General features: G+C 35.4%; 1 protein-coding gene across 1 annotated transcript in view; it reads left to right on the forward strand.

The window, feature by feature from the left end:
- The window catches only part of AP3B1 (adaptor related protein complex 3 subunit beta 1), a 227,970-nt gene that overhangs the window by 205,522 nt on the left and 9,526 nt on the right, over positions 1-12,922 (forward strand). Inside the window, exons 25-26 of the mRNA XM_061158118.1 lie at positions 3,875-3,972; positions 9,058-9,196. Coding sequence (XP_061014101.1) covers positions 3,875-3,972; positions 9,058-9,196 — 237 coding nt within the window. The remainder of the gene's footprint in view (positions 1-3,874; positions 3,973-9,057; positions 9,197-12,922) is intronic.

Raw genomic sequence — 12,922 nt, forward strand, 5'->3', positions numbered from 1 at the left:
CAAACACATGGTAATTATGTTACCAATCACAGAATAATGAATAAAATATAAAATAGATATAAGAATGAAGTATATAATATACAAATAAAACATAACATATACATAATATATAATAAAATAAATAATAATAAAACATGCATTACCAAAAGGTAACAGAAGTGAAACATATCCAGTCAAGCTGAATCATACATATTCATCTCTAATCCATTGGTTGTTGCTTGTGGGGGCATTTCAGAATCGCCTTTACCCCCCAAGGGTGAAGCCCGCTCCTTACCCACCTTGATTTTCACACAGGCCTTAGAAGGCAGGTCTACTTTCCCTTCTTTCTGTGCTCTGCCCCCTTCTCCCTGGGCATCAGTGCCCTATAGCTGCTTAATCAAGGGATCTCGGGGTCCTTTTCAGGAGTGTTGGAAAGAAGTCACTTCATCTATAACTTAAAAGAAATCACAAGTAAAGATAGTATAGTATGTGTAACTTAACCCGGTGGCCATAAACTCTTAAAATTGTATACATCTTAGTAAAATATTTATGCCACACACTCCCGATATGTACTGTGTGTGTCTCACTATGCAAACATATTATGTATGTACTGAAGTATTATGTACAGACAAAAACAGAACTTCAGATGAGTGAGAAAAGAATAAATATAATTGATAGTACTTTTTTTCCCTCAGTGGATTTTCTGCCTCAGTGGAGTGCCTTGTCCTTTCCTACTTTGGAACGCACTGATTTATCTAGTTGTTTGAAGCTGGGAGTTTATATTTAACAGTAAATTAGTTCATAATATATATACCTATCCATTTACTACTTTATCAGCCTCTAAGTATTTCTCTTAATGTGGCTTAGCCTTCCAGTACATCAGCCTGCTCTTATCCTTCAAGCATCCTACCCTCAACACCTCTATCTTAAGGACTCCATCTGTGCTGTTTTTGGAAGAAATATCTTCCTCCATTCCAGGCCTGACCCATTCACCTAGTTCTTACGCTCTTAATCCCAATCTCGTCTAACACTTCACTCTGTTTCTTTGTTTTGCACCAACCTTTAATTACTTTTGAGCTGCTTTAAGCATTTTCCTTTTGCCTCTGCATCCTCAGGAAGCCTCTGCTGCTCTCTGTCCCCCGCCTTTCACTGCCAGTCTTTGCACTGAACTTTAGCTCATTGCATCCTACATTCTTCCTCCAGTTTGAACTGCATTGCTAAGTCAGATGTTACACATGGTTCTTTTTATTCCTCCCTGCAGTATTTGACTCACACCTTTTCTCCCCAACCTCTTTTTCCAGTTCTCTTCTGCAAGTTGTACCACTTCTGTTTTTATTTACATGCTGGTGTCCACTTTATCCTTTTTCTTGGCATATCCTCTTTTCCTATGTGATCTTATCTACTTACAAGGCTTCAGCCCTTCCCCGTACATTCTGGTTACTTCTAAACTCACATATACTGCCCTGACCTGTTTTCTGGTTCGTGATTTGTATTTCCAGTTATCTGTTAAATATCTCTTCCTGGTGACGCAGGGGTACTCAAAATATAGCATGATTAAATCCAAATCATTTTGTTTAACCCTCCAAACTCCTCTTCATTGAACAAAGTCATCCTTCCAGTCATTCACGTGAAATGGTTCAAGGTCTCTTCCTCCCATCCATCACTGCATCTGTCCCTTTTAACTCTAAAACACCCCTGTCTTCTGCATTTCCTCCCAGGGAAGCAGCCTTGTATAGTCAAATAAAATATATATACATTTTATATATATATATATATATATATATATATATAGCAGTAAACATTACATAGCTGACTTTGGAATAGGATAGACCTTGGTTCAAATCTCAGTGCCGCTGTGTTCAGACCTTCTTTCTAGTTGTGTGACTTTGGGCATGTTGTTTAGCTTCTCTTGGTGAATTAGGGGTAACAGAAGGTACCTCTTAGGATCACTGTTAGGATGCACTAAAGCAACACACACAGTCAGTGCTGAAAACCCCTGCTCGGACTGTTGATTCGTCTCCTTGCTCATCTCCCTGGCTTGGGTTTCTCTTGTACACCACCTTTATACAGCGCCGGCACAGTCTATAAAGATTGTTTGTTTATTTTCCTACGTCAGAAGGCTCTGGTAGTTTCCTTTTTTTCCCCAGGATACTTTGAAGCACATTTGTCTGAGTTATGAGAGTAAAGTAATCATATACTTTGTCACACAAATCAGAACTCTTCGGACGGTGACAGGAGACATGAACTGAACGAGATCCCGGGACAGCTGCCGTGAGAACTGGGACTGCAGCTGTGTGCGCTGTTCTCTGCTGTGTCCCCAGCCAGTCTTTTGACACGCCCTCTGCTCACCATCCCCAAAGTATAGGTCTGCAAGTCATAGAATGCCCCTCTCCCGCCTTTTGGAAGTAAACTTACCTCTACCTCACTCCTGCAGAATTAATCAGCCCCTCTTTCTTGGACTATGATACTTTCCACATATCTCTAACATTGTACTTATCTTTCTGTTATAAACATAATTGAACTCTTTCTCTGTCACTAAACTTGTGAACTTCAAGGGCCAATTTTACTTGTCCTTAAATCCCCAGAGAGTAGATGAGATCAAGTTTATATTCAGTAAATGTTTATTGAATTAATAAATAAATTGGGTTTATTGATTTGCCTTGGGCAATCCATGTGTGAATAATTCAGAATCGTTTTTTTTTTTTTTAGTCTAGTCCTTACTTTGTTCCATTAAAGAAAATGGCAGCTTAAAAGATTATAGTATATAATAGCATAAAATCGAAGTGGGTTTTCTTCTCTTTCCTTATATTTTAATATTTATCCCTACCCCACCCTTCAAGAAAGCATTTTTCTTAACCTTATGTTTGGTGGGTTTTGGGGGTTTTTTTTGCTTGCATAGAAGTGTTTTTATTTACTATTTGCTTTTCTCCTCTTTATATATGACATTGTTTTTATTAAAGAATAGCTTCATCCATAACACAGAACTTCAGTGTTCAGCTTGATGACTTTTTGTGTGTGCCACCGAATCAGAGTTTTGAGCATCTAGAGCCCTCCAGAAAGGCCTCCCGCTCTTCCCCACAGATGCCACCTTTGCTATAGAAGTGGCTGCGGTTCTGTGTTCTCTGTCCATGAGTTAGTTTTGGTATCATACAATATGTGTATTTGTTTCCGGCTTCTTTCACTCAAGGCTAGGTCTGTGGAATCATCTTTTATGTGTAACACTAGGTTTTTTTTTTTTTTATTGTTATGTAATATCTCACTGACGGTATCGTAATTCATTTATCCATTCTATTATCCGTGGGCACTTGGGTTGTTTTTCATTTGGGGCTATTAATAATAAAACTGTGATTAACATTATTGTACAGGTTTTCTTTTTATAGTACATAAACACTTATTAACATTTGGTATTATTTTGTTAGCACACATCTTAACACAGTATGGTCACTCCATTTTATTCTTTATTTAAAAATTGATACCTTTAAAAAGATATCTTAACTAAGACTAAAGCGCTCCATTTTGTGCACTTTTACTGCAAAGTTGAAGACAAGATGTTCTCTATCAGATAAGCTGCATTAAATGTTCATATGGTAGTTGTTATCTACTTATCTTTCAGATAAGTTGCATTAAGTGTTCCTCTAGTAGTTGCTCCTTACCTATTTTTAAAAGTTCTATGTCAAATGTCAATTTATCATAACTGCAAATAATAGGCTTTCCAGTTGAGATAACAGATGTATTTCTTTGCAAATGGTGATGAGAAATATTTCAAGCCTTTTTACCTGTGATATTTAAGGCAAACATCTTTATATGCTTTAATTGTACCTGTTTAACTGCATAGTATTAAGAAGAATGTCTATTTGTTAAGCATTTAGTCAGCTTTAATGTGTTTTTTCTTTAGTACCAAGGATGATTGCTTCAGTGTTAGCATTCAGCCTCCTGTTGGAGAACTGCTTTTACCTGTGGCCATGTCAGAGAAAGATTTTAAGAAGGAGCAAGGTGAGAAATCATTACCGTTTACTAGAAATTGGCATCCCAGATAACGTGTGCTCGTTCCTCTGGCTAAACTCTAAAATAAATTACCATATGCACATAGCTATTAACAGATGTCAATGTATAGTCTTCCAAGTTTTGCTAATGCTTTGTGTTTATAAAGTAGCCTTTAAAGGTATATGTTTGTCTGCATCCCTGGCATACTTAAAAATTGAGTACTATGTCTTTTAAATAATAAATTGATTCTTAATTAACTTTTCAGTCCTGGGAATTTCGGCTTGTCAGTCTAATGATGTATTCATGTGTTTTGTATTAGTGAAAATGTCAGGAATTTGGGACTTAGCAGAGTCCCGTCACAGTACGTGTTATGTGTATGTATTTCCTTTTACTATAGGACTGTTTTTTTGTGTTCTGCTAATAATATTTTTCCCTGTTAGAGTGCCCTGTCCTTCAAAATAAAGTCCTAATTGTAGCATTAAAATATTAAAATACCTCTATTTTCTTTTGACCTTATTCTGTATTAAAGACATGCTATGCTGTAAGGCTGTATCAGAGCTGAAGCAAATTAAAATAAGCAACAAAAAAGAAAATATTTTCAGCAGAATGAAAGTGTTACTATCTTGGACTTGACCCAGAATTAAGCATACTTTCTATTAAAAATAATTTTCTTCTTAATAAGGGGAAACAACTGCCTCATTCTATGTATTTAATTAAGAAGAGCATTTATAAAACCAGGATGTATTTAAATAGTATGGTCAGCAATTTTTTCAAGTGTATATGAATCCGGGCTGTGTTTTTCTTTGGAAGGAGTTATCAAAGATTCCCTTCATCTTGAGGTCATTAATTCGTACCTGTCAAGCTTTCATGAAGCACTAGGCGCACGCAAACACCTATACCTAAGGAGAAGGGCTTGTAGTGCCAGAGGTTGGTTGGTTTGTTTGTTTTTACCATGAACCTTTGCAGTTCAGTGTCCAAAAGACCTGTTGTAGAAGAATCTCACAAAGAAACTCTCAAATAAGACTGTAAATTAATGGTTATCTTTTATTCTTCTGCCTTATTTATAAGTGATAAAGAGTGACTAAACCCATCTTTGCATTTACTTTTCTTGGAAGTTGGTTATTGCTGTAGAAGAAAGTCATATCTGTGATTTTATTTTTCCATTGCCAAATTGAATTGATTCTTACATTTGCTATTCTTACCCTTTGCTGGCTAAAGCCTGCCTCTCTGCTTTACACCTGCTCAGCAAACCCAGGTGAGTGGCACATAGGAGCTGAATAAGCCTTGACACATTTATTTTGAAGGGGATATTCCTTTTTCGAAAAGTGCAGCTAAAGTTTATCTAAAGCAGTAGGTTATTGTATACCTTTTCTCTTCCTCAGCTTTGGTTTAGAATATGTACTTGATACTTCGATCAAGTTTTTTTGTGCTCTGTTGTGACTGAGGGATTTCTTCCCTGACTAGCCATACAGAACCGTAATCGCGTGAGAGAGGTGTGCTTGGAGAACAGCTGTGGTCCTCTGTGGAGTTGTTGCCAAAATTCCTTTTTCTTCTGCCATTTTACTTCTATGGTTGTTGATTATTTGTCTGAATAAATCTGGCAGCTGTTTGCTATGTTTAATAGAGCAGAAAGGCTACTCTGAATAAAGCTATTTGAAAATTTGTTTATATGAAGTATTTGTAAATCCTTGCAAGTCTCTTGGCATTTCTGTATCATTCTTTCTGTCTTCCTGAATTCATTCTTTGATATGGGACTTGATGCTGGCAAATTTACCACAGGTTTAAAGAGTCTTTTCAATAGCATCATTTTAGTTCTAGATTTCAGCTGCTTTGGTAATAGAGGTCTCAATTCTCAACTTTACACATGTATCTGTTTCTTATACCACACTAGGAAGAGCTTAGCTTATTTTGCAGAAGATACCTAGAAATGACTCATTAACTGGAAATTCTAAATCAGAATAAAAATTAGTTTCCTCAGATTCTATCATTGCAAACTTCAGGATGGTAAAATGCTGGTAAATTTAAGAAATGTCTTTGTGTGTCACTACATGCTAGCTTTAACTGATATTTCTACTTTAAATAAAATGAATTTATATACTTAATATCTCATTTCACAGGGCATAGATTTCAAGACTCAAGAAATGTATTAACTGTATTAACTAGGATTTAACTGAAGAAATTATAAACTAAAAACATGAGGACTGTGATTCTATTTTTATACTACAGATGTGCATATTTGAAAAATGTGTATAATATTAATTAGGAATACTTATGTCAGGTTGTACATATTAGATTGATATTTTTTAAAGTGAAAATGTTTTGTTTCTAGTACATAGCATGATCTGTCAGTTTTTCTCAGTTGAGTTCCATGAACAAACGTGCATTTTTATAAGGCTGGTGGTCAAAGTGCTAAACAAAAGATTGGTTTAGCCTATATTTTGAAGTTATCCGGAGTATTTGTATTATGAGTCTTAACCAGAAGGCGTGTTTGTTTCACTATTATGAATTTTGATCCTTGCAAAGTTAGTTCATGATCTAGCTGTGGGATGATTTCAGTACTATAAAGTGAGATCTGTTTTACTTTTAAAAATGTAATTTCGTTTCTTGAAGCAGTTTTAATTGTACGAGACCTAAGGAAACTGCTTATTCCAAATTTCCTCTTCTTATTTGCTTTCTTCTTAAGAATTAAATTGGAAGTCTAAAACATTCAGGAAATTTTTTAGGTCTTCTTTTCTTATTTTATTTACATTTCAGCAGTGCGTTACAGCTGATTAACCTAAGTGCTCTCCACTGCCTCACCAAAATGAGGTAAATTTTAATGAGGCAGCATATTCTGCAGTCTGAGAATTTTAAAATATTCTTCCAATTACCTGACTTTCATTAGGTATGAGCAGGCTGTATAGTGGTTAAAGTCTGCTTTTGTAGAAGAAACTTTTAATGATATCTTGGCATATTTTTCTTTTTCGTTAATTTAAGAATACCTGATATATTTTCATTTAGAAAAAAATCTCTGGTTTAAGAAACCTAGAATGGTTACTTAATTTTATTATGATTTATGCCTCCATCTTATGGGTTCCTAGCTAGCAAGATGCTAATTCTTTAAATGGTCAGACATTTACTATTTTCTGGCCCTTAACCACCACAAGCAATCATATTTGATGCCCCTTAATTAGAGCACCTTTTTTTCTTTCCAGGTTCTTTTTCCACCTCAGCAATCGAGACAATACATTTGCTTACCATGCTGCTCTCCTAAGTGTTCTTTTGCATGTAAATTAATCTTGATTCAGTTTACACTGTCATGCTGAGTGGTACAAATTGCCTATAACAATAAAACAGCATGAGTTAAAAATAAAGGGGGGTGGGAAGGCAGATTGAATGTGTGCCTTACTTGATAGGATGTTACTTTGCTTTATGCCAATACATTAGCTGACGATAATGAATCTTCTGTTCTGAAAAGCATGGTTTAGTTGATTTTTTTAATTTTACTTCAATGGAGCAGTACCTTGTCTCTTACAGACCAAGTTAGACAAACCATTAATGACAAGAGTGTTAAGGTTAAATATGAAGCAATGCATTCACTTCTCTGAGTGCTATCCATCTTTCCATTTACAGGAGCTTGACAAAAGTACTGGCTTTGTACAACATTTCCTTTAATTACATGCTGCGGGAAACAGGCTTTTAACATAAACATAGTTGCATTCATTTATTCAGCAGTTGCTCTTCAATAGAGCTTAATGGAGAAGGTTTAAATCCTAAATGAGTACACACATCTCTCAGCAGTGTTATGTCAGCAGCCACTGTGCTTTCCTTAAAAGCAGTGTTTGACTGCTTGTGTGGTTTTTAAAGCTTTTGCCTAATATTAAAGTTAAACAGTCTAAGACAGAACATAGTGTCCCCGAGTTTGAAAGTGGTTGGTAAAAACTGTCCTTTGTTAAAGCTAAATAAGTCTTTTTACAGTGTTAGGCTTTAGTGTCTTCATAGGGATTTAAAAAAAAAAAATTCCTGTTGCATTAGCATAAATAGCAAAATTAAATAGCAAACGTTAAAGGTGGAGGGCCTTTTGAGAATACAAATCAGCTTTTACCTTTTTATAAATTTTGTCAACTGTTGTACACATATCAAATGTCTCAAAGGATCATAATTTTTAGTAGATACTTTTGGGTGTCAGTGACTTAACATCACAGAATCAGATAGATGGCATTTAACATTTATAGCTTTTGTTTTTTTTAAACTGGGTACTTAACTTCAGTATTTGTTCCATGTATTTCGCAGGTTATTGAATTTGTCCTTTGAACATTTGTACATAAGATTCTGACATTAACAGCATGCCTTGTGTTAATTCTACATGGTTTTTGTTCATGATTTTGCTTTGTTCATGATCTTTATTAAATATTATTTGAAATGTCTCTGGGATTTAAATTTTTCCAATTTACATTGTTCCCTTTGTTTTCAGACGTTTTTGCTTCAGAAATTTTGATTGTTTTTGTCAGCAACCATAGTTCCATTAACTAGGCAAATACTGTGACCACTCAGTGTGGCTTAGATACTTGTCCATTTTTTAGAACCACACAGCTGTTCAGTGACTTCCAGTTACTGTTGAGATAACTTTGATCCATTATATTGAGACCATTCATCATGTAATGCTGCTAGTTATTCCAGAAACATTTTGATTTGTTCTCAGGCAGCGTTTGGCAAGAGAGATCTTTGAATGAAAAGGAAGGGGGCGGGGGCTTAAATAGTAAAAACTTAAGATTATGTAGCCCAAATTAATTGAGTATATTTTAAAGGGACTGAAATTAAAATATTATCTGTGTGATTCTATGTTTTTATCAATCATGGTATTTAAAATCAGGTTATTAAGAGTGATGTTCAATTGCGTTTTTATACATTTTTCAACACCACAAGGATTTAAAAAAATTTTTTAGTCAGTTGCAGTTCATTTTAATTTAATGATAAATTATCTTGTAAATTACATTCTGAAGTGGTATTTCTTCTGCTTTAGAAAGTTTTTAGATTTTGACTATGAATTTAAAATTGTTTAATGTAGTTTTCAAAGAGAAATCAGTAAAAGAGAGCCTCTTTCTGCTCTTACAGGCATGCTCTCTGGAATGAACGAAACTTCCACCACAATTGTTGCTGCCCCGCAGAATTTTGCTTCCTCTGTGATCCTTCAGAAGGTAGCAAATGTAGCCAACGTGGGTGCAGTCCCTTCTGGACAAGATAATGTACACAGGTACGTTCACTGACCCGTGATGTGGAGGTAACCTGTATACATGTATAAATATATAATTCTCAATTCATAATTTTCCTTGAAAATATTAAGTCCTAAACGTATCTGTGTGTGTGTGTGTGTGTGTGTGTGCACGCACGCTTATTCGTGTCCCACTCTCCGCGACCTCATGGACTGTAGCCCATCAGGCTTTTCTAGCCATGGAGTTTTCCAGGCAAGAATACTGGAGCGAGTTGCCATTTCTTCTCCAGGGGATCGTCCCAACCCAGGGACTGAAGCTGTGTCTCTTGTATCTACTGTCTTGGCAGGCGAGTTTTTACCAGCTGAGCCCCTTCTTTTTACGATAATACATTTGCTTGATGGGTTTGGAATAAGGTCCCTCTTCTGTATTTTGTACAGTCTTTAGTACATGGATATGGACTTTCCTGAAAGATACAGATAGTGTGCCTGCATTTTATAATAGCTTGGTGATTTGTAAAGGTACTTGTGTGAGATACGGTTGCGAATTTCTTACTTCACTACAGTCAGTGAATTCCGGGAAGAACTGTTTTATAAAGCAGTGGATTTGAACTTTTACTTCAAAGAGGGGAAGTTTGGGTATAGATTTCCTTTTGACAGCAATCCCCTAAGGCTGCTTTCAGTGACGAGGAGCCATTATGGGGCCAAATGCAGCATCTATTTCTTAGGCCAGGAAGTATCTTCACCACCAGCCATCTAAACCATGAGGTCCAAGTTATTTGCCCTCAAAGGTAGCAGAAAAAGTGATTAGTATGTGCCTTCTTTGTATTCTTACGAATGCTAATGACTTGAAATGAAAGTAAAATAATTACTCCTTAAATAAACATGCAGTGATTACTTAGTCCTCTGTGAGCTTAAGGGAATTCATTGCAAACTATCTTTAATTCCTCTGTCATTCTACTGCCAGTGGCATACTTCCATCGTTACATTTAGGAAATAATTTAAAATCAAAGAGAGTGCCTTCAAACCTTTAAAAATTTAATGTATCTTTTTAAATTAATACAGGGGCAAGAGAGGCCCCAAATAAAGATTTCTGAGGGTTATCTGGATGTTTTTAGACTCAGCTCTGCCATTATTGGGCTTTATAACTTCTCCTTATGGGCTTTAAGTTCCTCATCTGTTTAGAAATGGATGGCAGGGAAAAGAAGGTGATTGAAATGAAATTATGTTATCTATGGAAGAACGTTGGACTTGACATCAGAAGAGCTGAGTTCAAGTCTTGATCTGCCGTTATAGAGTTGCCTTACTTCACCTGCTCATCGTGACAGGTTGAAAACTGCATGTACTAGTCACAAATCAAATTTACCCTGTGCCTTTATTTTTTTTGAAAGGGAGGTCACTAAGTAAGTTGCTAAAGAGATCTGAGTACCTTCCATCTGAGGTCTGATATGCTTCACTTTCTTTGTGATAAGCCCTGTCATTCTCACATAAGTTGGTAATAAAATAATAAAATGGATAGAAGTTCTTGTTGGTACCACTAGGCAAATACAACTTATCTATCAGTGTTATTCAATAGGGGAAAAAAATGAACAGAAAGACTTTTCAGTGAAAATTTTTGATTCTATGTCTTCCATGTTTTGTTTTCTTCTTTGATTTTTTTTTTTTTTTTTTTTTCATTTTCCTGAGTGGTTTTCTTTAGCAGAAGTTGTTGTATTTTACTTATGGATCCTTTGAATTACTGAAATTACTAAAACACCAAAATATTGTATGTCATCTGTAACTTTTAGCTTTATGAAATTTTACCTGACTCATCTAGTATCCAGCATACTTCATTCAGTCTTACTTTAATATGTTCTTTCATAATAGACGAAACAGCGTAGGGTAACCCTTCTTTATGCTGGAACTTCTGATTTTGTTTTGCATCGTATGTGGGTTTCTAACTTTTCTGAAAGCAATGACAGTGTTCCAGATTTTTGTTTCTTAGAAGAAAATGGCCAGAATACCTTCTCCAAGCCAACAAATATGAAAACTATTTTCCTTTTGGGAAACAGAGAGACACTTACTAGCACAGTTGTATAATTCTTAATTAAAGCATAAAATTTGCCTGTAACTTGTCTTGGTGGTTTAGAAGTGGTTTAATGCCTGCTCAGATGATTAAGTGACAGTCCGTTCTCAATTATCCATGCCACTATGGGGGAGGCACACAATAGGAACCATTTCTACTCAACTTTGGAATGCAGAAATTGCACTTATACTTTGTAAAAAAAATAGCTCTATGCTTTTATTTTATTTCTGGCTGTGCTGGGTCTTCGTTTCTGTGCGGGCTTTTCTGTGGTTGTGGCAAGCAGGGCTACTGTAGTTGCGGGGCGCAGGCTCTAGACGCACCAGCTCCGGTTGCCGCACGTGGACGCAGTGGTTGCGCTCCCAGGCTCAGTAGTTGTAGCACACGGGCTTCATTGCTTGCAGCATGTGGGATCTTCCCGGGTCAAGAATTGAACCCGTGTTTCCTGCACTGCGGGCAGATTCCTTACCACTGAGCCACCAGGGAAGCCTGCACTTAGACATCATGTCCGTGGTCCTCATATTCGTATACTTCTGCAAAGTGTTGACACTTTTATAATGAAGCCTTATCCCAGCAGTCTGGTATTTGGCTTACTTGGTGGAGGAGTCCAAGTTACTACAGAGCCAGAAGAGAATGAAATGGCTGTTATCTAATTCAGAACAGGCTGTGCTATCTTGACTTGCCTCAAAAGTCTCATCCTACTTACTGAAAATGGTTTACATTTGCTTTTTTTTATAGTTAGGTATGGCTATAATAATGTTTGAAATTTTAGAAGGCTTCCAGGTAATAAATATCTAGAGTTACTCATGGTCTTCTGTAGAGAAAATAGCAAAAATTATTATTCTGCAAATGTAACATTTTTGCCACTCTTTTATGCCCAGTAAGTTAAAACCAAAATAAACAATTATTAGTAAAACATGTACCGATGGCTATCTTCATTTCATTTAAAATGAAATCGCAATTGCTATTCATAATAACAAAAATTAAGTTTACTACTTTATTAACTTTTATTAATGTTTTTAATGGTAGTGTTCAACAGTGTATTACCCTGTGGGATGAATGAATTATTTAAGCTTATATATTAATTGTCATAATAAAATTGAAATCCCTATGAGATTTTTGAATGACTTCTCTATTCTTATGTGGTAGTTGCTTTTTTTGAGTTTATGAAAAATTGGACCAAAACCATTCTTGTATTTATTAATGGTAATAAGTTTAAAATTACTTGAAAAAAAAAACAATATGCATGAAAAGCATTTTGACCATTAGCATTTTAAGAAATTACATTATTCTTGGCTGGCCTATCTATTATGTTCTATTTAATTTTTCAGGGCCTTTTATTTCTGAGAGGACTTTTAAATTAACATTAGAATATTCTTTCTAACCATTCAATGAATTAAGTTCCTGTTGTCTAGTTTTAGGATCATTTGTTCCTACTACTGTTTACAATTTGAATATTTTTTATATTAAATACCAAGTTTAAAAATGCTTATATAAGAACTAGCTAAGAAAAAATTAGTCTTTATTAATATGCATAAGTGTGTAATAATATAAAGTAGACATTTTAATTGAATACGTAATAGAAAATGGCTCCTAATACATTAGCAGAAAATACCTCCATTAAGGAAAAGTCAATTAAAGGAGCACAAGTTTTATGGAATTCACTTCAGAAACCACGAGCATTTTAAGTATAGTTAACCACTTTTAAA

This window comes from Dama dama, chromosome 12 (assembly GCF_033118175.1).
Source record: "Dama dama isolate Ldn47 chromosome 12, ASM3311817v1, whole genome shotgun sequence".
In the NCBI taxonomy this organism is placed as follows: domain Eukaryota; kingdom Metazoa; phylum Chordata; class Mammalia; order Artiodactyla; family Cervidae; genus Dama; species Dama dama.